The 24,728-nt window shown below is 29.5% G+C and overlaps 1 protein-coding gene across 1 annotated transcript; it reads left to right on the top strand.

Annotated features, from left to right (window-relative positions):
- The first annotated feature begins 10,981 nt into the window (after positions 1 to 10,981).
- Positions 10,982 to 24,147, top strand: LOC105365222 (venom dipeptidyl peptidase 4). The gene is made up of 12 exons (XM_011503329.1): positions 10,982 to 11,227; positions 13,406 to 13,480; positions 13,558 to 13,610; positions 14,752 to 14,948; positions 15,472 to 15,641; positions 16,933 to 17,033; positions 17,535 to 17,755; positions 18,061 to 18,324; positions 20,124 to 20,409; positions 21,671 to 21,865; positions 22,341 to 22,501; positions 23,677 to 24,147. The coding sequence occupies exons 1-12, from the start codon at positions 11,000 to 11,002 to the stop codon at positions 23,979 to 23,981; spliced, it is 2,256 nt and encodes a 751-aa protein (XP_011501631.1). The 5' UTR covers positions 10,982 to 10,999; the 3' UTR covers positions 23,982 to 24,147.
- Positions 24,148 to 24,728: the final 581 nt, after the last annotated feature.

Here is a 24,728-nt window from a genome sequence, read left to right as displayed (position 1 = left end):
TTTGCGGCGACGACGTGTGGAAAATGAAGGCGCGCGTGCACGACTAAAATGACTCGTGCCAGTCGACCGGCCGTCGTTCGGAGTCATCGCATGCCGAGGAACGGAGGTGGAAGGGAGGCCCGACAGGGAGAAAAAATAAGAAAAAGTGGACGACAAGGTTTTGCGGTACGGCTCCTGTAGGAAATCGACCGTGCGATACTGCGATACGTGCGATTATATATATATATATATATATATATATATATATATATATACAGGGCCATTCGAAAAAGTCTCTTGGTGTTTCAGCAATGAGTTTTGAGTCCTGTAAGTTGCTCCATTTTATGACAAATTTTATGTGTTTATCGAGTGCTGTCGAAAGCGCTGTATATTTGCAGTTTTAAAAAGTCTAACCTTCTAATACTAGAGAATGTACGTCAAGATATAACCATGAAATAATCACAATGATAGCTGTCGGTAAATAAAACGATTTAAGCTTCAATAAATAAAAATCCTTACCATACACCATAATATACAATATATATCTGCAATCATAAATATTCTTTAAGCATAAAAACTTGAATTTTATATGTAAAATTTTATGTGTTCGAAAAGGCTACCGTATAATCAAGGTCTAATATATTTTTACCGATTAAAATATTTCCATTAAATAGATAAATATTATTATGAATAGATAATCTATATTATTTCAAAATATGAAACCTTAAATACTAGTCTGGTGTTTGGATTTTTGTACTTTATTTGTCTACTACATCCATAGTCTTAAATATTATAAAATTTCATATAACCGTGAAACTCCGTTTTCTTCGAATTTATTGCAAACCATATAAATGTTACATTATGAACCGCTGTAGCTGTATTTAACAAGTTATCAATAAATTAAATCTAATGCTAGATAAAGAAAGTTTTCCCCATTTATCTAGCCTACTATTACAGTACTTACAACTGTAATTTACAACTTTATAGGCGATCTTATTTATGCATGCAAACGTGTATAAATATATATTTTTAAAATCACATGAATAATAAATTTAAAGTCAAATTTAGCAGCGAAACGGAGAGAGAGAGAGAGAGAGAGAGAGAGAGAGAGAGAGAGAGAGAGAGGGAGAGAAAGATGGCTGGAATTAAAAAATCTCTGGTAATTTCTAAGCATACATTAAAATACTATTTGTATTCTGTACAAAAATATTACTCGGCATTGTATTCCAATCTCGGACTTTTATTTGATTCGGACAAATTTTTATTGTGCAGTATCAGAAGCTATGATTATTTCGGGTTAGCATTCAAAAATTATATTCCCAACCTATTCCATTCTATACTTTTAACTTATCAAATTCTATTTGAATAGTAAAACTTTTTCATTATATAATAAATTTCATTGATAATAATTTAATTCTTATCGCATAATAAATATTATACGCTATTATTGTTTGAAAATTGAATTGAAAAATAACATTCGCATCTTGTTGTATGAACTTATTAAAGTAAACTAAAATGATATTGACTTTTAGTAAAGAGAAACTTTTTAATTAATATTATTGAGAAGTATATTACGAAGGTTCGATTCCTAAATTTACTAAATAGAAAATGGCCAATTTGTAGATATACATATTGCAATTAAATAACACCTACATTCTTAATCCTAATAATAGCAAAAGTTCATATAATCGCTGTGAGTTCAAATAATATTTTCAAATTATAAAACTCGAATAATTTTTTAAATCGTTATTTAAAATTAAATATTTTTTAACTGCTATTGATTTATCATTTATTATATTATTATCTCATAATATGGGGAATAAGGTTTAATTTAGATTCTATTCCCATTGAGACGAGCTCAATACTATAAATAAGATAACATGAGAAAATGTTAAAAACATCTTTTTTTAAGAGAAGATAAATTTATCAATAATACTCTCTCTGTCTCTCTCTGTGTCTCTCTCTGTCTCTCTCTCTGTCTCTCTCTGTCTCTCTGTCTGTCTCTCTCTCTCTCTCTCTCTCCCTCTTCCTACTAATTCAGAAATCAGAATTATCTTGGTGGTCTTATTTAGCTATTTCGATGAAACCTTTGACAAATTTAGTATGCATAAATGCATTTCATTGTACATTATCTATAAAAAGTAGATAAAATTAGACTTATTTTCATCATGGTCGAGAATATTATCCGAGTTTTATTGGCTATATTATTGTATATATATATATATATATATATATATATGTTTTTTTTTCTATTATATATATCAAATGTCTATTCATAAATTTTGTACCAATTGCGTTGAAAAATTATTAAAACATTGTGCACGCCTGTAGACTAGATAATTTTTAGTAATTTCCATTTATCGGTACACTTTTCACCTAATTTTAAGCTGCACGATTGCTTTTAATAATTATTCAAAAAGAAATTTTTTATTTATTTATTAATTTAATTTTTCTATTATTATATTTATATGTAAACTACTCAAGTTGCCATTAATTTCATCGATCATCAATACATAATTGATTCCTCGATAAATCTTTAATAATAATAATAATATTTATATGCTAATGATAGTAAAAGTGATTGTAAAAGAAAGATACCATCAATATTCAAGATGTGAATTCCTTAAATTACTACCTCGCAGTCAATCATAATATTACCATTACCGGAGTTGTGGAGAGTTAAATAAATACTCAGTGTCTCGAGAGTTACATTGCATGTTGACAAAATAGGTATAGAAGAGAGCTTACCAGCAGCCGAGTCCAAGGATCGGCCGAAAGCCACGGAGCTCGTGTGTACGAGAGCCGAATGAGCTATTCCGCTCATAGAGTGATAGTCGCATAAATTTTTGCTCTTTAATCTCCTTCGAGCTTCGACTTGATCCGTCCAGCAAACGCTTTTGCGTTGCAAGCTGTCTGAAAATTCGGAGCTTCTCGTTCGTCTTGACATAGCACTTTTTTTCCAACAAATTCACCTAAAATTCAGGTCAATCGCGTATTCGAAATCATTTGCATAAACATCACAAAACAGTATCTGTTATATTATTGTATATTGCCGCCGTCACTTTACATGATAAAAGCTCCTCATCAATTATTCAATATTTCGATCGTACCTATGTTGAACAATGGAATAATTTTGTGAAAGTTTATTCTTTATGACGATAGTTACAATATATTCTTTGACTAATAGAACTAGTCCAGCATAATAATTATTCTTCTAATTGAAAAGTACTTTACTAGGTGTTATTAGTTTTAAAACGCTTTAAAAAGGCGCGTGTTAAGGCCATAAAGTGACGAGTCTTATCATATTTTTCTTCGTTTTTTATTTCATTTGTCAATCTATTTTACCAGCCAAAAAAAAAAACAAAAAAAAAAACAAAAAAAAAAACAAAAAAAGAAAACAAAACAAAACAAAAGGAAAAACGAAAAACGAAAAAGCAAGAAAAGAAACCAGTTGTATCGATTCTTTTCATAAGTAACATTTAAAATGAATTCATCATAGTGAAATAGCTTTATTATTTCTATACTCTATGACCTATGCTATAATAAAAGAATAAAAAATAAAATAAAAACAAAGCAAAAAAAAGCAAGCAAACAAAAGAAAAGAAAAACAAACAAAAATAATTCAAAATCTTTTAATAGCTTATTTGATAATCATTCGATCGGTCTCGGTAACATTATTCGGATATGTGCTAATGGAAGATGTGAAAAACTCTCCTTCTCGAACACCACGGCTACAAATTACACTTAACTTACTGCCAATGTCACACGGTTACTGAATATTGCACGATATTGCACAGACTATAACCTACAAAAATAAAGCTCCACTCGCTTGACCGTTAACTTAAGGTGAAGTGCCTCCAGGAGAACGTCGTAGGTGGTATAAAGAGAGTCCGTGTAATTGAAAGTTGTGCTTAAGGCACAACAGCGTCTCCGACGCGATAAGCCCGCTCGCGCATGTAAAAAACTAGTACCTGCCGCCGGACTGTGGGTGGGATTGTGTGTTAAGCAATAACGGTGGGAGACATCGGTGCGAGTGCACCCTGAGTTTGATCGGCTCGACGCTCGATACTCGGCAATGCTTGTTAGCCGACCAAATTCACGTTTCCGGGTCGAAGGTGCAGCTCGCGTGTGGAAGCTTCTCCTCGCCATGGAAACGCCTAGCGTCGTCGACCGCTCTTAATCAGTAATGCACACGACAATTTTGTCCTAGGACGTTCAACCTTGGGCGGCGGGTTTACAATCCCTTAAGGAGAGAAGTGCCTTTTTATATATGCGCTACTGTTCCGTAGTCCTGGATGTCGTACTGGCTAAGAGCTTTTGTTGTCGTTGTTGTTGTCGTTGTTGTTGTTGTTGTTGTTGTTGTTGTCGTCGTTGTTGTTGTTGTTCTTCTTCTTCTTCTTGTTCTTGTTGTTGTTGTTTTAAAAGTTAAGTAATTCGTAAATAATGAGCCAAATAATTTTGATGGACGACAAAAATTGCAGGGCCCTGATTTCCTATAATACTTAGATGGGCCTTAAAGTCGGTTAGCTTAACTTCTCGATTGAGCTACGAGATTACGTATCATTTTATAATACTTAAGGATAATGAGAACAACAGGAAAAGAGTAAGAAATGTTATTGAATAATACAAAATTATCTCCCGAATATCAATCTCTAATATTAATATTTATCGCGTTAAATTAGATAGTCTCGATAAAAATCTATAAAACTAGTACAATCGAGAGCTTATATAAGGTATCATGTAACTTTGCATATTTGAATTTGTGGATTTAGTAAGATTATACCTCGGATTACAGCCGTGGCGCAGGCGTGTAAGGCAGTTAATCAAAAGCCCTCGAATCATATGTGTATTCTGAGCGCGAGAGCCGTCGTTATTTATAGAATTTTGTGTCGCAGAGAGTTAACGCTACATCTACGAGATTGGAAAATGTTTTATAAATTTTTATAAATACTGAGCATCCCCTTCGTATTACATAAATAATAATGTACAGATATTTTGAGTGTATGTGAAACGTAAGTGAGCGGCTGAATGAATGTTCAAGGATTATTCGTTCGAGTGAGTAAAATCGAGTGTAAGGTATAACCATAGTTTCGATACGATATGAATGTTTACTATCGATAATACGGTTTTTTTTTAATTTTTTATTTATTTTATTTATTTATTTATTTTATTTATTTATTTATTTTATTTATTTATTTATTTTATTTTTTTGTTATAGAGTCATACTCGACAATAACTTGGCAGCGAGAAATGAAAAGCGAACGAACGGCACATTATACAAAGGAACAGTTTCTGGGGGATCCGAAGAGCAAATGGTAATGTAGAAAACTACCATTACTTACATTCAACTTATTTTATTTCTTGCGTTTCGCGCTCAGTGCATTAGATGTCAGCACATTCATTATAAATATAAAATTTAAAAAGCCGGCATTACTTCTTCAATAGAATTGTAAAATTCTTATAATTGTATCATTTCAGCTACTTACCTTATTTCTTAACACCTTATTTCTCAATAACAACAATTGCTGAACATACGCAACAATAAACTACGCAATCAATGAAAAGTGTAAATAAACAAATAAACACTACGCCATTAAAAAGCTTCTCGCATATGGGCTTTATTAATTATAAATTTAATACCTGTCAAGCCTTTCAATAAACAAGACGATTGATGATTATTGAATTAAAAATATTTCAGTCCGGTGCCTACCTACCACTCACTATTTATCTCATTGCATATAAAAAATTCATATGTGGAGCATCCAAGGCAATAATACTACATTGATTCGCGAAGCAATTATGTCACGTGCTCGGAAATGACAATAATTGAGGCATTAGTCAGGATCAGAGCGGGGATTTCGCGCGTAATAATAGCAAGAGGCGATTGAGAGAAATAGAAATAAGTGAGAGGGATAGTATGTAACTTCATGGCTCATAAAGTATGTATTACTATGACTCCCGCCGCGGACTGAGTGTAAGCCGTAACGCCGTCACCTATATTATTCAGTCTTTGCACAACACTTGTCTTGTCAACTTCCTTCCCAATCTCACTGTGTGTATTTGTATGTGTGTGTGTGTGTGTGTGTGTGTGTGCGCGCGCGGGCGCGTGTGTGCGCGTGTGGTTAAATCAGTTTTTCGTCGAGGTAATCGGTTTTACCTTGTATTCAATTTCAGTCTGCTCCCAACATTTTTTCCATATTTGTCGTAACTAGCCACGATCTTAACTTTATTAATTGTATTTATTTTAATAAACTATAAATTAGCCTGCTCGTTTAACTATTCAGAATTTTATCGAATTTTAATTTTAAAAATCAAAATTTTTACGCTCAATGCTTATTCTAATAAGTTTTCTTTACTCGGGATTTTCATTCAATATTTGCCTATAAAGCAATTATTGTCTTTATATCATTTATAGCATACGATGACTAACTCGCTTCTTCGTTCGTATAACAAGTAACTAAAACTAGCATAAATATTTTTAATTACTCGTCTTTTTTATATAATAAAACTTTAGACTAAAATAATACTAAAAGTAATTGAATTTCTAAAGAAATACTGTAATAAATTATATCATAAAGTAAAGAAATTTTTAATTATTTTAATTGTAATTTCTAGATAATTTGAATTAACAAAACTGTAACTTCGATGGATATTTTGAGTACATTAATAATAAATGGATTTGTTAAAGAAATAACATGTCAGTTCCGTTTAATTTTATTTAGGATTTTCAATAATTAAATAGAGGATCGATCTATTTCTTAAAAAGTTTAAAATGAGACAAAATTGATAGAAAGTAATTGCTAAAAATGAATAAAAACATTAATAGTAAACAAAGGAATTTCGAAATAAGACGATTAGTGAAATTAAATTATATTTAAATTACTTGGAATTTAGTCAAATTCAACTTCATCACATTATTTCATATAAAATATCATAAATAATTTTTAGGGGATAATATTTCATATCGAAAACTTATAGACATTTTGTTTTCAATAGAATATATATATATATATATATATATATATATATATATATATATATAAATATTAATTAATTAATTAATTATATTTTTATGTACGGTACATGGTTGATAAAATTATTAACATTGTATTCAATATATAACGCTATTTATAATATTTTTAATAATATATTATATAATTATGTTATATTGTTTTGGCATAATCTATTAATACATTTGTGTGAGTTTCAGTTTTTTAAATAAAGTAATGAAAAAAAAAACGTTATAAATATTACTAAAATATTAAAAATTTAATATCGATTAAAGAATAATTTCATTCTACCATTAACTTAACAAGATTGTATTATTTTTCCAAAATTTACTTCTTTTCTGTTATTCAGTTATTTAAATCATTTTTAACTCCACGGTATACATATAGTATGCGACGATAACAATCCTTCAAATAAAGAAATTAGAATCTATTTTGAAAAACGTTCGATAGATAAATAAATAATCTTTTCTTCTTACTTACATTACATATTTATGTACATACAAAAATTCTATAAATACAGTAGAGTAGACAATTTTTTTTTGTTTTTTAATTGAAAATAAACGGGTAGAACTGTTATACATATTGCTTTAATAACATGAAATTTGAAATTTCAAATAATTTTCATAGCTACTTTTTAAATATATCGCAGCATTACAATTGTTACGAAAAATTGAATCAATTATTGTGAATTTTACCGAATGCGTCATATATCTTATATCAACTAGTATCATAACTCTTTAAAATATAAAATAGAGCATATCATATTTTATTGGAGAATGTTTAATTGGAATTTTATATTATACATACATTTATATGATACATACATTTTGTTCGCATTTTCATAATTACCCTCGATACTATTCATTAAAACCTATGAATCTAATATACTGCGGTTGCAATTGTTTTAAATGAAAATTGAAAAATTTTTATAATAAATGTAGGAAAAGAAGTGATATTCCGATAAAGGCATTTCACATTTAATCTTATCGAAAGTAACGCAGAGTGGGGTGGAAAACAATAGTCCCATGTAACGAAGTAGAAAGTGAAAAAAGTGGTCATATTTGAACACACTTGGCGATAATCAGAAGTCACGAGTGATGATGCTAGATAGTTTCGACGACATGGCTGAAGTAAGATAAAAGAGCACAGCGTCTGTCCGGGAAACCGGTTAGTAAATGTAATCCATGAAACTCCAGTCGCTCGAAGAGAGTCTCAGTTGTTAACCAGACCGGCTTGCAAAGATGTTTAGTTCAAAGGTAAGTGAAAATTCGTGCAACGATTTATTTATTCATGTCGTAACGTTGTTATACTTTTATCATACGTTATTTATCTTGGTAAAATTTATTTTTAATATCAAAGATTCACTCGTACTGTATAGAAAAAATAGTATAAAATTATTAAAAATAAAAAAACAACAACAACAACAAAAAAAAAAACAAAAAAAAACAACGAAAGTGTATATTATTATATTTTCATAATTCATAAAGGCATTTAAGTAATTTATTAAACATCGTCGATATATGGTAGATATACGAATTATTAAACACACTTCACAATTTAAATAATTGTAATAAAGATATATATATATATATATATATATATATATATATATATATATATACAATTTCTAGTTTAAAAATGTCTTATTAAAATACTCCTCTTTCGATATTATTGAAATACACTAAAGTTTAAATAACATAATATTAATATCTTATATCGACCAGCAAGATACAATAAAATCGAATATTCGTTAATTAAGAATTAAATAACATTGTTATAACTATATTGCAAAATTAATTTATTTATATTAAACATTAAAAAATGTCATTTTACAATGATTCTAAATTAATTTGTCGAAAGACCATGTAATTATATTTGTTAATTAGTTTAGTACTAGTTTCTATAGAAAATTTAATTCAAATTTTATTTTAATTACTATAAATTTTTAACTTTTTTCCTCACCTTCGCCAATGTTGTAAAAATATATATTATCTAAAATGTATACTAAATTTTATAAAATCTATCGGTAGTAAAATTAATTTTTTTTTTTTAAATCAATTTTTTTATTATTATTGTACTAGTAAAACATTATATTTAAAAAATCACAATATTATTAAGTAATATTTAGCGCAAACATAATATGAAAACACATTATATAAATCTTTTGCTTTTGAAAGAATAAATTTATATGAAGTTAAACAAAATCACTTATTCGTATAAAAAATATTTTTAAATCAATTAGACGGTTAGAATTTTATTGTATTTCTAAACCATAATTCTACAAAAATAAAGTACTTATCTCAAACAGAATAAATCTTTTTAAATCGTCTCCTTCATTTCCTAAAACTTGTTGTAATTTGCTAACAATAAGAGAAAACGTACTTTAAACATGTACCTCTTTTGTTTTTTTGTTTCTGATTTTTTTTTTTTTTTTGTTATAAGAGTTTTAATTTACCATAATGATCCTTATTCCACGGGTTTTCAAAATTATCACACAAAATATAGTAATACTTTATTATTTTCAACGCTACTATAAGTTTTTTTAAGTAGACAATACGACTCTTTTATGTGTAACATAAGTTGTTTTCGAATTGAAATATATAATATATTAAATGCTTAGTAAATTTAAAATATGGGATTAGAGATAATAAGATTATAGAGATTACTTAAAAAAGTAAAAGTCTTAAAATGATAATATTTATTTGTAGCTTATGTCTTATAATGGTAAAGTTTAAAAAATATAACTTGGAAGTACGAGCAATTAGAATTTGAGTATTTTATAATTGAGTGACGTCAGTATGTTAAATTTTTTTTAATTTGATCTATGATGAATAATGGCTGTAAAATGAATTAGGTTTTGTATACAATTTTTGTAATTGGACTGAAAGAAAATGTATTTATATCGTTCAGATCGTAATTTATTAGTAATAAGCTTAAACTGTTATATAAGATCTACGTTTTCTGTTAAATAATCTTTTTCTTTTTTTTTATCGATGGAATTTTATTTAAATTGTATTTGATTTATAAAATATAAAATATAAAAATTATTTTCATACAGAAAAACTGAAGAAAAAAATTAAAAATTGTGGTATTGTAATTTATTTATTTTTTGATTACTGTCTATTATCTATCCAAATAGTCTATTATATAATATATATAATACATTATATTTATCATTATTTGTATTTTACGAATTTTTAGTAATATTTTAGATAATACATTATTTTTCCATTGCGTTATACCGAGTTGATCGAAATATAGAATTTTTGCTTGAAACATTCACGAATCTAAATATGTATTTTTTATACATTATTCGTACGTATTATTACATGGCGAGAAGAACAACTTAAACAATTCTAGTTGGTATTTAAATTAAAATATATCTTTCTTCTTTATTTTATTAAAGCATAGAAACTTTATTTGCGAGATATATTGTAAGAAATCATTTTGGTTAACATTACCTTCTCAAACGCTGTTCAAATCCACATAATTTTATTTGCTTATAAATATTCTTATTATCGATATTTCATATTTAAATTAACATTTAGAAATCTTATAAAAATTCTGTCTCGCTATATCTAAATTACTATTTCCTACTTGATAATATCGCCATATCAAATTTATTTAATTAACTTCTTTAAAATAAATATATTTATTCGGCAAATTGTTTAAACATTTTATTTGTTGAAAGTCCTACTTGTTTTATGCTACTTACAATTCAAAGAGTTTTCGAATCAAAGGAAATCAAATAAGCAATGAAATACTTGAATGATATAATTTAACGATTCGAGCAATTACTTTTATTACAAACAATAATCAACGGCTAGCGGTTACTACAGATTTGATCTCAGTCTCGGCATTATATATTTCTTAATGAATAATAAATTATTATAAAATAAAAAATCTTATGTACTTCATTGTAGAAGACAGTAAATAGCTAAAAATGGTCAATTTCCCCAGTAATAAATTATATTAAATTTCAGATTATCAGATTCTTATGCTTTCATTTAATGATTTCGACATATGTTTTAACAATCAATGAATTGGAGTTTAAAAATAACGTCGATGTAAAGAAAGCGTTTACTCTTGACGACATCATATCAAATGCTTATAGCAGCGATACATTTAATGGTACCTGGATATCAGAAACGGAAATTTTTTACCGAGTCGATGAATTACTTCTGAAATTTGATGTAACAATACAGAAGAGCGATATTGTCATGAGGAACAGACTATTTGTAAGTCTATTGAAAATATTCGATATTTTAATTATTTTAATTATATTAACTATAAGTTTGAATCAGTATGTCTTTATTAATTATCATTATTAATTTAGTTAATTCATTTTATTGTTTAAATCAATTATTATTAATGTGTCTTTGATATATATATATATATATATATATATATATATATATATATATATTTATATTTATTATTATTTATGTGTGTTATATATATATATATATATATATATATATATATATATATATATATATATAAGGAAATTCAAGGATTTGATATTATGTTAAAAAAAAAATCTATAATTTAACTTCAAACAGAATGGAAATTTATTCCCATTAATAAGCTGCTCTTGAATTTTCATGTAAATTTTAACATGACAGTTAAATTTTCATAGGAGAATTTTGACACTACGATTAGATTAAATTCTAAATTTTTCATCGGAAAACCAATTTTATGTTTTTCTGTGACATAAATCAAAAAAATTTGATCACGACAACAATTTTTACATAAAAAAAAATCGTGTTCCCGCCGTCACAACAAAAATTCATAATTTTCTTTATATACTCTTTTACATTGTCGGTTGATCTAAATCTATGAAAAATAAATCATCGTCGTTATTATTATTTAATTATTATTATCTATTATTTATTTCCTTAATGTGGCATGCTATCGTTTCCATAACAATCGTTCTTCGTTAAGATTTTTAACTCCTACTTTAAAGCGATATCTCTCGATGCCGAGTTTTCAGGTACAAGCAATGTTTAATTAAAGTAATTACTCGTCTGGTCGACTGCGAAATTCTGCATTTTACAGATTGAACAGTACTCGTGTTTTCCAAGCGCTTATGAAAGTCGAACTAATCAATAAAAGCCGCTAATATGCAATCTGTTGAATAAGAAGCTCGATTATTATTTGGAACACGGCGGCGGTTATATAAAAGCCTGATCATCAAAATGAACAATAAGAGTGCGTGTGTGTATGTGCGTGTATGGTGGGATGAGGGTGAGGGGGGAGGGTATCCTGCGATGCATCACTTCGATCCTATTACGTTTTGCTCGTGGCACATGGTGCGGATGGGAGCAAACAAGCAGACTCTCGACTTTATTATGGACCGCAAATGGAAAATAGGGGCGAGCCCGAAACATTGGCGCGTGAGGTTGTTCCGATGATTTGTGGCGCGAGGCTGGCTGCCGTCGCCGACGTCGCAACCGCCGCCATTGGTCATTGGTCGCAGCTTTAATAACAAATCCATGGCATTGCTATGCCTGCCGTTGGCGTTAGAATTTTCTTATTCCTCTTTACGAAGGGGCGGAGGTATTGTCGGTACTTGAGAATAATCGAACGGACCAATTAAGAGGATGATCGAGGTAGTCCCGTGATAGTCCGAGACATTCTTTTTACTTTTCATTACATTATCAAGGATTGTACTTGTTGTTTTATTTAATGGAGAGAAAGAAAGAGAGAGAGAGAGGGAGAGTCTTATTGATTTTCGTAGTGAATAAATGTAAGACCGACATAAAGATTTTGACATTTAAAGTTTAAAAAAATAAAGAAGAAAAAAGTATTGATGATGGTGGTGATGATGACGATGACGATGATGAAGAAGAAAGTGAAAGAAAATTCGTGCTTTTCCCTAGACTCTGCGTACTCGAGTTTCTAATCGCTTTCTTTTTATCGAATTGAAGTACTCGATAGACGTGATAAATCATATTTAAGCTTATATTTCTTAAAGTGACTTTTGACGTAATATTAAAATTTGCCTTTAAATACTTATTTAATATATTTTACTTAAATACAGTGCTTTCCTCTGCTAATTGAGTATGAAAGGGATTTTAACGACGAGTGAATTATTTATGATACGAAAGAAAATAACGAGGCCGGCAGTAGGCCGAATTCTGTCATTAGTGTAACGGGCTTGTAAAAGAGTTATAAAAACTTTTTAGGAGTATAATGTTAGACATCGTTAAGATAAAAATTTGTAGTGAAACTAAGTAGAAGTTTAGCGCACGGCCCCTGGGCAATTTAACGATTCATCGATGATACGACGACACCCTGGACGTTCATTCGTATTAAAGACTCTTGGGTCATGGGCACGTATATACGAAACCACGATATTTACTTAAGACGCATTCACAGTCTATAATGTATTTTTTTCTTTATATTTTTTTTAGGAAGAGTCGGACAATCTAGAATTCTTCCTCTCCTCGGATAATAATTACTTGCTTATACGTAATACGTCGCAAAACGTAAGTACCCGACAATGTTTCCGTAGTATTTTCTTGGATCGTACAATTTAAGCAACTAAAATTTATTTTCTATTTAGATTTACAGACACTCGTCTCTCAGTCAATACAGCATTTGCAATATAAAAACCGAGTAAGATTTTCACATATTTATTCGAAATTTACATTTAATGCAAATTAAGATATTGAGATATTTAATACACTAATATTATTATAATATTGTAATTATATATATGATAGTGTAATTTAACAATGAGTCTATCGAACAAATAAAAAAAAAAATAAATAAATAAATAAATAAATATGATATTAATTATTTTTTAAATGTACTTAAAGTTCATTTTAGTAATTGAGTGCTTTAAGTACACAAACAAATTATCAATACGTAGATCGCAGTCACGTAGTCATTTAAAGCTAGAATTACAAATACGATAAAATTACGGGCCATTTGCTATTTGAACTCGTATGATTTATTAAATAAAGGGGGGGTTTTTTTTTTTTTTAAATATTTATGTTAAATGAGAATGAAGGTAAGGATGAATATAGAGCATAATGTAATTATAAGATAGATAAACTTTATGTTTTACCTAAGATTGCGAAAGTGATTAAATTACTTAGATTAAAATGGCAGAGTCATGTAACTAAAATAGAAAATAAAATGGAATCATGAATTTTACTAATAAAATGGACATATAAAAGATGTTCTCACGGATATAGACGAATATTAATGTAAATTTAAATAAAACAAGGCATGAGAAAATAAAATTTATGGGTCTGATGTAATATAGAAAAACAATGCTTATGCATTAATTATGCTATTAAGTACACATTAAATTAAGTATTATTTTTAGATATTATTTTTTTTTTATAAATTCCCTTTACAAATATTTATATGGCCAATTCATTCGATACATTTTTCACACACATGCACGCGTATTTACATATAGTTGTAAAGACCTATATATCAAATATGTTTAATCGCATAAAATAAATTTTGCTATCTCTATAGTACTGATAATTGAGCGTGAACATATAATTTCATTAGATTTGCAAATTTACAAGTACAACAATGGCGAATTTGACAAGGAATAAATCGCTATCTGTAAGCGAATGGAGCATTTATTCGACGAGCTTATGCGCTTTGGTGCTTGACTCTCCGACTTCTCTCTCTAGGCGTACGATCGGGCATGAGTTCACGACGCATCTAACGTGCACTTCCACCGTGCACTTTGAATTGTGTTAACTAGAAATCGTTATCGAGATTGTTTGTGCAGGTCGATCGTAGCAGTGGCCGATGGCCAACTACTCTCAACAGCTATATGGGCACCAAAGGGCAGTGCACTCGTCTACGTACTCAACAACGACATCTATTATCACCAGCTAATCGGAGAGGCTGTGGAAACGCGACGGTTGACGTTCGATGGCAAGCATCAAGAGATATACAATGGCGTTCCCGATTGGGTTTACGAAGGTCAAATTTTTTTACACCATAGATACACTCTTTTTAGCTTGGGTATTGGTCATTTAAGTAGGATAAATGCCAAATAGCGTGTATTATATGAACTTTAATTTGATAAATATTATTTTACTATGCTACTACTGACTACTAACCACGATGCTTTATTATTTACTAATTGTTTCATCTTTAAAAAGTAATTCTTTAATCTTTCGTTGGATACATTCGCAGAATTGTGCCATTCTGCAATTGGCATGCAATTGTTATCGCTAATTGTCGTTAAAAATAATTATGCTCGCAAAATTATTATTACTTTAAATATTTGATATCGTGTTTATCAAATTCATTTTAATCGCTTAAATGCATTTATAGTGATATCCACGAGAACATTTGCATCGTTGCGCGCAGCGTATGCGCATCTACGCTGATGCGCATATAGACAGCCAATAAAATGCACAAAACATGAAATGTATTAAAGTCGTAATATAGGCCTTGCGTCGAAGCATTTCTATTAAAGATCATAAATTTATTTTAACAGAAGAGGTATTGGCTTCGGATACTGCCATGTGGATTTCTCCTACCGGTGAATATCTTGTCTTTGCCACCTTCAATGATACTCAAGTTTTGGAATCTATAATTTTAAGATACGGCAAACCCGGAGACTTGAGCGATCAATATCCAGTGGAAGAAAAGTTTCGATATCCAAAGGTAAATTTATTAAACTTATTCATGATTCTATTTACTCCGAATATTGACTGATTAAGCGAAAGCGAACCGTATACGAGGAATTAAGAAATACGGTAATTTTCATTTTTTGTCCTCTTTGGACTAAAAATATATTTTAGATTACCGATTGTGGATTTATTGATTGTGAATGTCGTATTAGCGTGACATTTCAATAGTAGTGGTAATGCTCATATGAATATCTCGTTCTTCATTTTTCTCTCCAAAAGACCAAATATCTGAAAATTATTTTCGATAAAAGTATCGTGATTGTAAGGACGATTATGAACAAAGTATAGCCTATCTTGATCATAAAACAAAATCGAAAGTATATTTACAAGCAGTTACTGTAAATAATAATAATAATGTATATTAAGAATTCGAAGACGATAAAAGTCGCGAGATATCATCGTTCTTGCTATTGGGCGTAAGAAACGTCTACGTTGGTAGTGCCGAAGAATATTCAGAAAAAGAAGGGAACAAGGAGTGGGAAGTCCTGGGGCAATTTGCCGTAGGATCTCGAGTATGGAGTTGCTGCTCCATTGATCCGCGATAGAAGAGAACGCGGCGGCTAGATTAGCGTTCCTCTGCTCCTACTTCTCGGACAATGTTAACGGGCCATAAAAGTCTTGGCGAATCCCTCCCTTCTTCTTCCCTTTGCACGTATAAAGGACAAAATGTATACTTTCATTTTATCATTTTATGCCGTTCTACTTCGTTTCTCTCTCTCTCTCTCTCTCTCTCTCTCTCTCTCTCTCTCTCTCTCTCTCTATATATATATATATATATATATATATATATATATATATATATATACTGCGTCATTGGAGTGCACATGGCAGGCGCGTGTTCTTAGAAAAATTTCGAATCCCCATATAGAACTTATAATTACTTCCTGGAATAATGATACGCGACTTGGCTTCTCTCAATGTCTCAGTAACGACATTGTTAATATGTTGAAAATATTAAATTACCAGATGTAATTTACATTTTTTTCGCCAGACGCGTAAAATAATCTTCAGCTTCGGATAAAATTAGCTTTACGTTATTGTGTAATAATTAAGTTTGCCAATGCAATATTAGTATGCAATATATAATGTCTAAGGATTTCATCTTTCATGAAGTAACTTACGTTTCACATATTAAATCTTTTGAAATTGCACTTTCGTATTCCAATCGCGTATTCTTGTAAAGGCCAATAGTAATATGCAGGAGTATGCATGGAGAATTCAACTTTAAAACTATTAATACATCATATGTACAATTACTTTTCCAGGTTGGAACCCCTAATCCCGAGGTCACATTGAACTTAATTGATTTGACGGATCACGGATCGCCATTAATTTCTTTGAAGATTCCTGTCGATATCGTTGGACCGTGAGTTCCTTCTTTTACTTCGTAACTACATAATTTGCGCTTCTAATTTTTTTGGTTTGTTTTTGTTTTTGTTGAAACAAGGTAAATTCATTATAAACTTTTTACGTAATTGAAATGCAAATTAAGTGTAGTAATATTCGAGTCGATGCTTAAAAAAATTGTAATATAAAGAGTAGATAATTAATTGCCCACGGAGACGACAAATACTTTTCCATTATAATTTATAGAATTATTTATCGTATAAAAATTCATAGACACTGACAATCTATCGATGCTCGATGCTCGGTAAATATAATTTCATAAAATCGATACACTCGTATCGACAGCTAAAGCAGTGAAAGTGAAATATTGGCTGCTTTATACAATGTGCGATTGCGAATTAAAATCGTGGCAAATGAATTTTTTTTTATTTTTAATAGCAAGCGTTGCTGCACTTTATATAAGAAGGTATAATATTATATAGATAAATAAGAGTCTGACGAAAGTCTAAAATTTCGTAAGGGAGGCAATACTGTTCGCGGTGAGGTGGTTCGACCCGAAGACGTTCGTGGCGACTTGGACAAATCGAGTACAGAATCTTTCACAGATTGTGAGTTACTCGGTGAACGGAGATTGGCAGCCTCTATTTTCCGAAGAGGAACCTAACGGCTGGCTTTTGTCTACCGACGAAGCGCCCATACATCACAATGGATATGTGCTAATACGCCAGCCGAAGCCGATTGGTTAGCGACGCTCTATTATTTTAAGGTTTTTTTTTTTTTTAAGGAAAGCGATGGTCCTTTTCATATTTTCCATATCAATTTAATGATGTAATGGGAGCTTACGTAAGTTTTTCCTTTTCTTTTTAACAGCCCATGTGTTTATAACATCTGGCCTCTCTTTTCATTAATTAGTTGGCTTAATAGAACGCTCCTTCGTCCTCGACTTTCTATCGCTAAAATCGAACAACTATTTTCTCCCAACAACAGTTATTCGTTATATGAGCACAAAAACACTCATTATTACTAATAATAATTTGCGATTATAGTGAATACGAACCTCGGCTCGTTTATCCACGTCATTCGCTATCGTCTGCTGAACGGTGTCCTGGATCACGAGACCGACCTGACGCCCGGAGCCACTTGGGTACACGCGCTACACGGTGTCAACGATGTGAAACGCGTAGTTTACTACACGGCGAGTCCGGTAGGGAAATCTTCCGAGAAACATCTGTATGCAGTAAGCCTCGAGACACCCGAGGACTCGATATCCGAGCCTAATTGCCTCTCTTGTCAACTCAAGACTCCCGAAGGTTAGATTGCCTTTTTGATGCTTAAGCGCCGAGTTTCTAGTGTGTGACTTATGGAAATATTAAGGCTGAGTGCTAGACTCGCCGGATTATCTGAAATCTCTGATTGGAAAAATTTTTCTTTTTGTGAAAACTCGTTACTTATAATAACTTTTAACGAAGTTTCTTTATCTTTTCGTTCATCGTGACAAAACCTAAAGTGCTTAAAAATAAAATCCATAAGTTTCGTGTTCGGGAGCACGAATAATTAAATGCATTATATTATGAAATATCTCGGTTGTAGGCTTATACTTTTTCAATAAATTTAATTGTACTTTCGCTTATTTTTAAACAGCTGGGCCATTAATAATTTAAATGTATTAATAAAGTTTTTAATGAATATAGATTTTTTACTATGTAAATATTAATTTATGGTAGGAAATGAATGAAAGAAATTATTTTCAAGGTAAAATTGTTACAATACGAGTAAAGTATATATTAACATCAAACGAAAACAATATCGTTTAAAAATAAAATAGTTGTGTTAATAATGAGATGCGGCTAATGATTGGATGGAAATAATAAATTATTTTGTTTATTTTTGCATGTTGCTTACCACTTCTTAATAAATTATAATATAATTGCATTCTAATTTTGCATTTCTTCATCTATGATGTTATATTTTTCAATATTAGTTGAAAATATTACATCTATCAAGTTCTTATTTATTATTATTGCTTTTATTATTACATATTTTCAATTTCATTAGCATTGCAAATTTTTCACGTTTAACTCGATACATCATGCTTTTATATACTTCGCTTAAACAATAGCTTTACGATTCAAATTAATTAATCCACAAAATCGTTTGTTCGTTATTATATAAATATTAGCGTTCAAAATCCAATTTTATCAATTTTAAATTCTTACAATATGTCATTTATATAGTAATTTATTAGGATATGCACAATCGCGTTGTAATACAACATTTAATAGTAAAATATGTTCTACATTTATTTATACGTCATCTTTAGTATATATTTTTCTGCAAATCTATGTATAAATTTTTTTTAATGAAAAGCACATTTCCAACACGCCATTCATAAAAACTCTATAAAAAGATATTTTACAAATATCACGAACATTTAAATTAATTTATGAACTTTATTATTTTAATAGAGCTATAATTGGCATTTGAGAGTTTGTATGTTGAGTAAGCACCTTGAAAGTGATTAAACCTCGTCAACTAAATTTTCTTATTCATAGCTAATGAAGAATTTAATCAACAATTATATTTATTATGTATATACTAATTTTATAGAAAAAGTGATATATAGATGAATTTGAAAGGTTACGTTTCAAGTTTACATGAAGTTTACATAAGGAGTTTATTTAAATATATATATATATATATATATATATATAATTTAACTTTCAATCATTAACCTAATTAAATAATTAAAAAATTTTTTGAAAATATCTGCCAAAATTTTATGAATTTTATGTAAATTTTTATATAATTCATTTTTATGCAAGAATAAATTATAAGATAATGCAATTATAAATAAGGTTATATAATCCTATAATCTTACATGACTCTTAAAGCGCAGTGGCTTTTCTTAAATTGATAATTAAATAATGTCATTTAAGCAGATAAGTCGTCAGTATATTGAAAAATTTATTGCAGAAAGACTTATTGCTGAGTTTCTTTATTTTTTTACACTAAAGATGATTATCTTTTTTTTTCTCTCTTTTTTTTTGTATACTATAATTGAACATATAATGATAATTTTGTCCTTTTTTATCTATTATTATACATACAGGTAACCAGTGTAGCTATGTAAGCTCGGTATTGTTTTCGACGGATTTCTCGCACTATGTGCTGACGTGCTCGGGTCCCGATCCAGCTATTATTAAGGTCTACGACCTCGATGGGACGGAACTGTACACCTGGACCGCTAATTCAGAACTACGACATATGCTAGACAAGCGAATATTACCTGAGCAAAGAGATTTGCATATCAACTCACATGGCTTTGAAGCCAAGGTGAGACTATTCCTACCCGAAGATTTCAATTCATCCGCACAATATCCCATGCTCGTCAATGTGTGAGTGAATTTTTTCATCAACTTTTGAACTTTAATTTCATTTCAATCAAGTAGGAATATACGGAGCAAGAAATTTTATGTTTTTTTTTTTATTGTTCGTTTTTTGTTGTTGTTGCTTTTTTATCGCGAGCCAAATATAAACATTTATCTAAGTCTTTGAAAATATCTAAAAATTAAATTTTTATTCTAGAATGCATTCGTACTTACGTTAGCTTATAGTTGCGTTACTTTAGCTAAACGGAGTTGACGTAATCTTTTATAATGATACATTAGTCTCCTACTTATTATAATAATTTTATTTATAGAGAATTATTATTTTATGGTATGGCGATATTTATTAATATTTAAAAATGAGAGCTTAATCATTGTAAAGTATTAGACGTAGACATTTATAAGAATAATTATCTCACCATCCAAGTATTTGGGATTTATTTATTAAATTAATTGATATTAATATATAATAATGAGATACTCATTTTATCGCTGAATTATACTACAGAATTTTCAAATCAACAATAATTCATTATAATATCGATGATTCTTTATGATTTAGAAAAATTATTTCTTTTAAATTTGTTAATGCCTATTGTGTGTAGTGCGTTGTGCAATGGCTTTGAAAAATTTACTTTTTCCGTAAAATTTTCCCCTTTTTTTGTTATAATTGAGGATCTTGATATATTGGCAATTAATTATTGCAATTTAATGTTCTTTCAATTGATATCCGTAATGATATTGTCACTTATAGCGCATGATTTATTAGAATAACGCGATCTTCGAATCAATCTTCTCGTTAATTAACAAAATGGTCGATAAAAATTTAACAATCCTTAGCGTTGTATATCGAAAAAATATAAAAAACTAGTTATGAAAAATTATTAGATAATATGGAAATACCAATATCTATAATCAGTCTCAATAATTTATATTCACTATGAATTCTCATCGTTTCAACTATTTCGTTATTTTTGTAAAACAACGTAAGATACGCCAAAAAATCGCAAACAGATAGTGCTTTACAATTATTATTCGCTATGCCGTTTTATTGCATTAATAATAAAATGTACGTGTGATATCAGCGTAACTTGGTGCCAAATAAAACGTTGTATCACGTGTAACGATTGATCAAAGGCTGTAAATTTGTTATATCTCATTATTAAACAGCATCTAGTCTTTAAAAACATCAAAGTTCAATTATTCATACCTCCATTTTATAAAAGTACATTGTAATAAAAGATTGAGAACAATTTTCATTATCGAGTAGATACGCTGGACCCGGTAGTCAAAGGATCAATGATGGCTTTTCCGTTGGATTCGAATCGTACATGACGACAAACAGACACGTGGTATATGCATTGATAGACGGGCGAGGCAGTGTTTCTAAAGGCACAGCGATACTGTTCGCGGTTTATCGTAATCTTGGGAGTGCCGAGATAGAGGATCAAATAACCGTTACCAGGTCAGTCAATCACTAACTTGTTAATAGCTTACTGCATGCCTAGCTTCTCCACTCTTTTCCCCCATAGAATTTCAATATTGACTTGCTAATAGCCTACGCCATGCTTTTTAGATCTAATCATTATTTCTTCGTCACGCAAATTGGAATACTTAATGAAATTTAATAATTATTTGTAAATTTCTTAAGCCGCATAATAATATGAGATATAAAGCAATCGATGCGAATAATGAAATATTCCTTTTCACAAATCAAGAAAGGGCGCTCCGTTAACGGTTTTAAAAGCCTTGATATTCGGGAAAATTTTTTTCACTTTAAAACATAATTTTATAAGCTAGCTAGTATTGCTGCTTATAAAACTATTACGAAAGTTTAAAATATCATACGGGTTTCAAATGTAATAGCGAGTAAAAATCTAAAGTATAGAAACAACAAGAAATTCATGACATTCATTCGTAATATTTGCCATTGTTCTTAGAAAATTGCAAGAGAAATATCCTTGGATTGATAAGAATAGAACGGCTATTTGGGGTTGGAGCTATGGTGGATATTCTACGGCTATGGTCTTGACGAAAGACTACGATAATGTTTTTAAGTGTGGGATATCAGTCGCACCCGTTACCAATTGGATTTATTATGGTATGTATACTCTGCCACTCTTGTGCACCATTACAAGCTTAACGTGATCTAATATATGATATCGAGGATCAGCATGATAATTTAAATGCATATGTTTATTAATATAATGCCGTTACTATTGCTTTGTTAAATACAATTAATACGATATTTATATAATTTGATAGATTATCACGTTGCTTTGCTTATTAGAAAATAAAACTATAGAGTATTTTATATTCCATAATTATAAAAAATATAAAAAAAAAAATCCTGCTAAAACTTTGTAATGTAAGTTAATTTAATAAATTTATTATTTAATAAGTATGGGGAATTTTTTTTTATTTTTTTTTTTTATTTTTTTTTTAATCACTTAATGTGGAGTAATAAAAAGTTAACTTTACAATTACAAATGTTTGAATTTCACAATATTGACATATAATTGTTTAATAAAAGTTTGGTCATAAAAGTGATAGAGAATATAAGTTATCGGTAAATTGTAATAACTTGAGCGTTCTATATTGTTGATGTCAAGGTAATTTATCTTCCGTTTTCATTGAACATTAATTTATTTTGTATTTAAGACCCTTATTAATAAAAATGTTAAATAACTGGCTCTTTTACTTAATGCAAATAATAATTTTATAATTTGATAAGACTGATTGTGTCAATGTATTATTGAAATGAAAAATGAACTAGTAAGCATAAAGGTAAACGATAATTATCGAATCACCATTCTAACGAACTGTTGAAATAAAAAATTGATGTTGATAATTTAATGGAATCCATATTTATACATTAATATAAATATTGGGCTGTAAGAGAATCAATAAAATAGGCAATCGAAATTAATCGTAATATTTAACAATTTTCCATTTCTCATATTTACTATTAATGAGGCAGTTAACAATAATACCGTATGGGAGAACATTCATATTTCACAAACCAAAATTGTTTTTTGTTCTTGAATTAATGTTTCTTTCGATTCAATAATATATTCATTAGACAAATTTGTTAGTTTCTCTCCCATTTACATAATAATCTTACCAAAGATCTTTATCAATAAGTCCCTTAGCTAAGCCATTACATAATATTGAGTGGTAAACTCAATTAATTGTAATACTAATGTTTTATCCTCAAATAAAATTCTTTAACGCGTTAATATCGACAATAATTTAATAAAAGAATAATTTTCGTAGACTCGATCTATACGGAACGATTCATGGGTTTACCTACTGTCAAAGACAATCTGAAAAACTACGAAACCAGCTCAGTCCTGAGTCGCGTGAAGAAATTGGCCGACAAGAAATACATGCTCGTGCACGGTACCGGGGACGACAACGTCCACTTCCAACAGTCGATGGCTATGGCTAAGGAGCTTACCGAAGCCGACATCCTTTTCGACCAGGTTTCCTATGCCGACGAGCCACACTCGCTCTACCGGGTTACCAAGCACTTGTACCACACGATGGATAATTTTTGGACCGAGTGTTTCGATTATTGAGCAACATGCTCTCGGAATATGTGACTGGCTGTGGTTCGTCAAGTGACGTCAGGTTTTATTGAAAAGACATTGATAATAATGTGTTTCATCTCGGCTCAACTTTTACAACCTATAGCTATTATTTTACAAAATTTGAGCAAATCAAAAAAAAAAAAAAAAACAAACAAACAAATAACAAAATTTTAATCGTATATTTTTAAGATAAGGGCATTAATGAGAACTTATAGTGCAGGAAGAATTATAACGAGGCAAATAATTAAAAAAATAATATTTCGATTGTTGGGTATATAATTTATCTATTTCACTATTATTCAATAAAAGAGCGAGATTATGAGAATTAATGACAAATAATATTGAAAATCTTATCGTTGCACATATTAATTAAGAACATTATCTTATTTTGTCAAATGTATAAATTAACTTAGTATGAGTTAAATCGATATATTCATAATAAACATGAACTTTCAACATTTACATTAATTTCGTTTTAATCTTTAACTTAAAGCGTCCTCTGTATGATATCCCATGGCGAATAAATTTCTTAATTTTCTTCTATCAAATAAAAAAATAATTTTTTTTTCCACATAAAATCTACTAAAATCGTATATTTTAATTTTTTCATTTATAACGAAGCTTTCGCTCTATTAATCGATTTCACGATTGCATGTGTATTTAAAATAATTTGTAAGCTTAGAAGGGTAATTTAATGCTAATTTATTGTAATTAATAATTATGGGTGCATATCTA

Source organism: Ceratosolen solmsi, unplaced genomic scaffold (assembly GCF_000503995.2).
Source record: "Ceratosolen solmsi marchali unplaced genomic scaffold, CerSol_1.0 scaffold63, whole genome shotgun sequence".
Lineage (NCBI taxonomy): Eukaryota > Metazoa > Arthropoda > Insecta > Hymenoptera > Agaonidae > Ceratosolen > Ceratosolen solmsi.
This window is presented reverse-complemented; position numbering and strand designations above follow the sequence as displayed.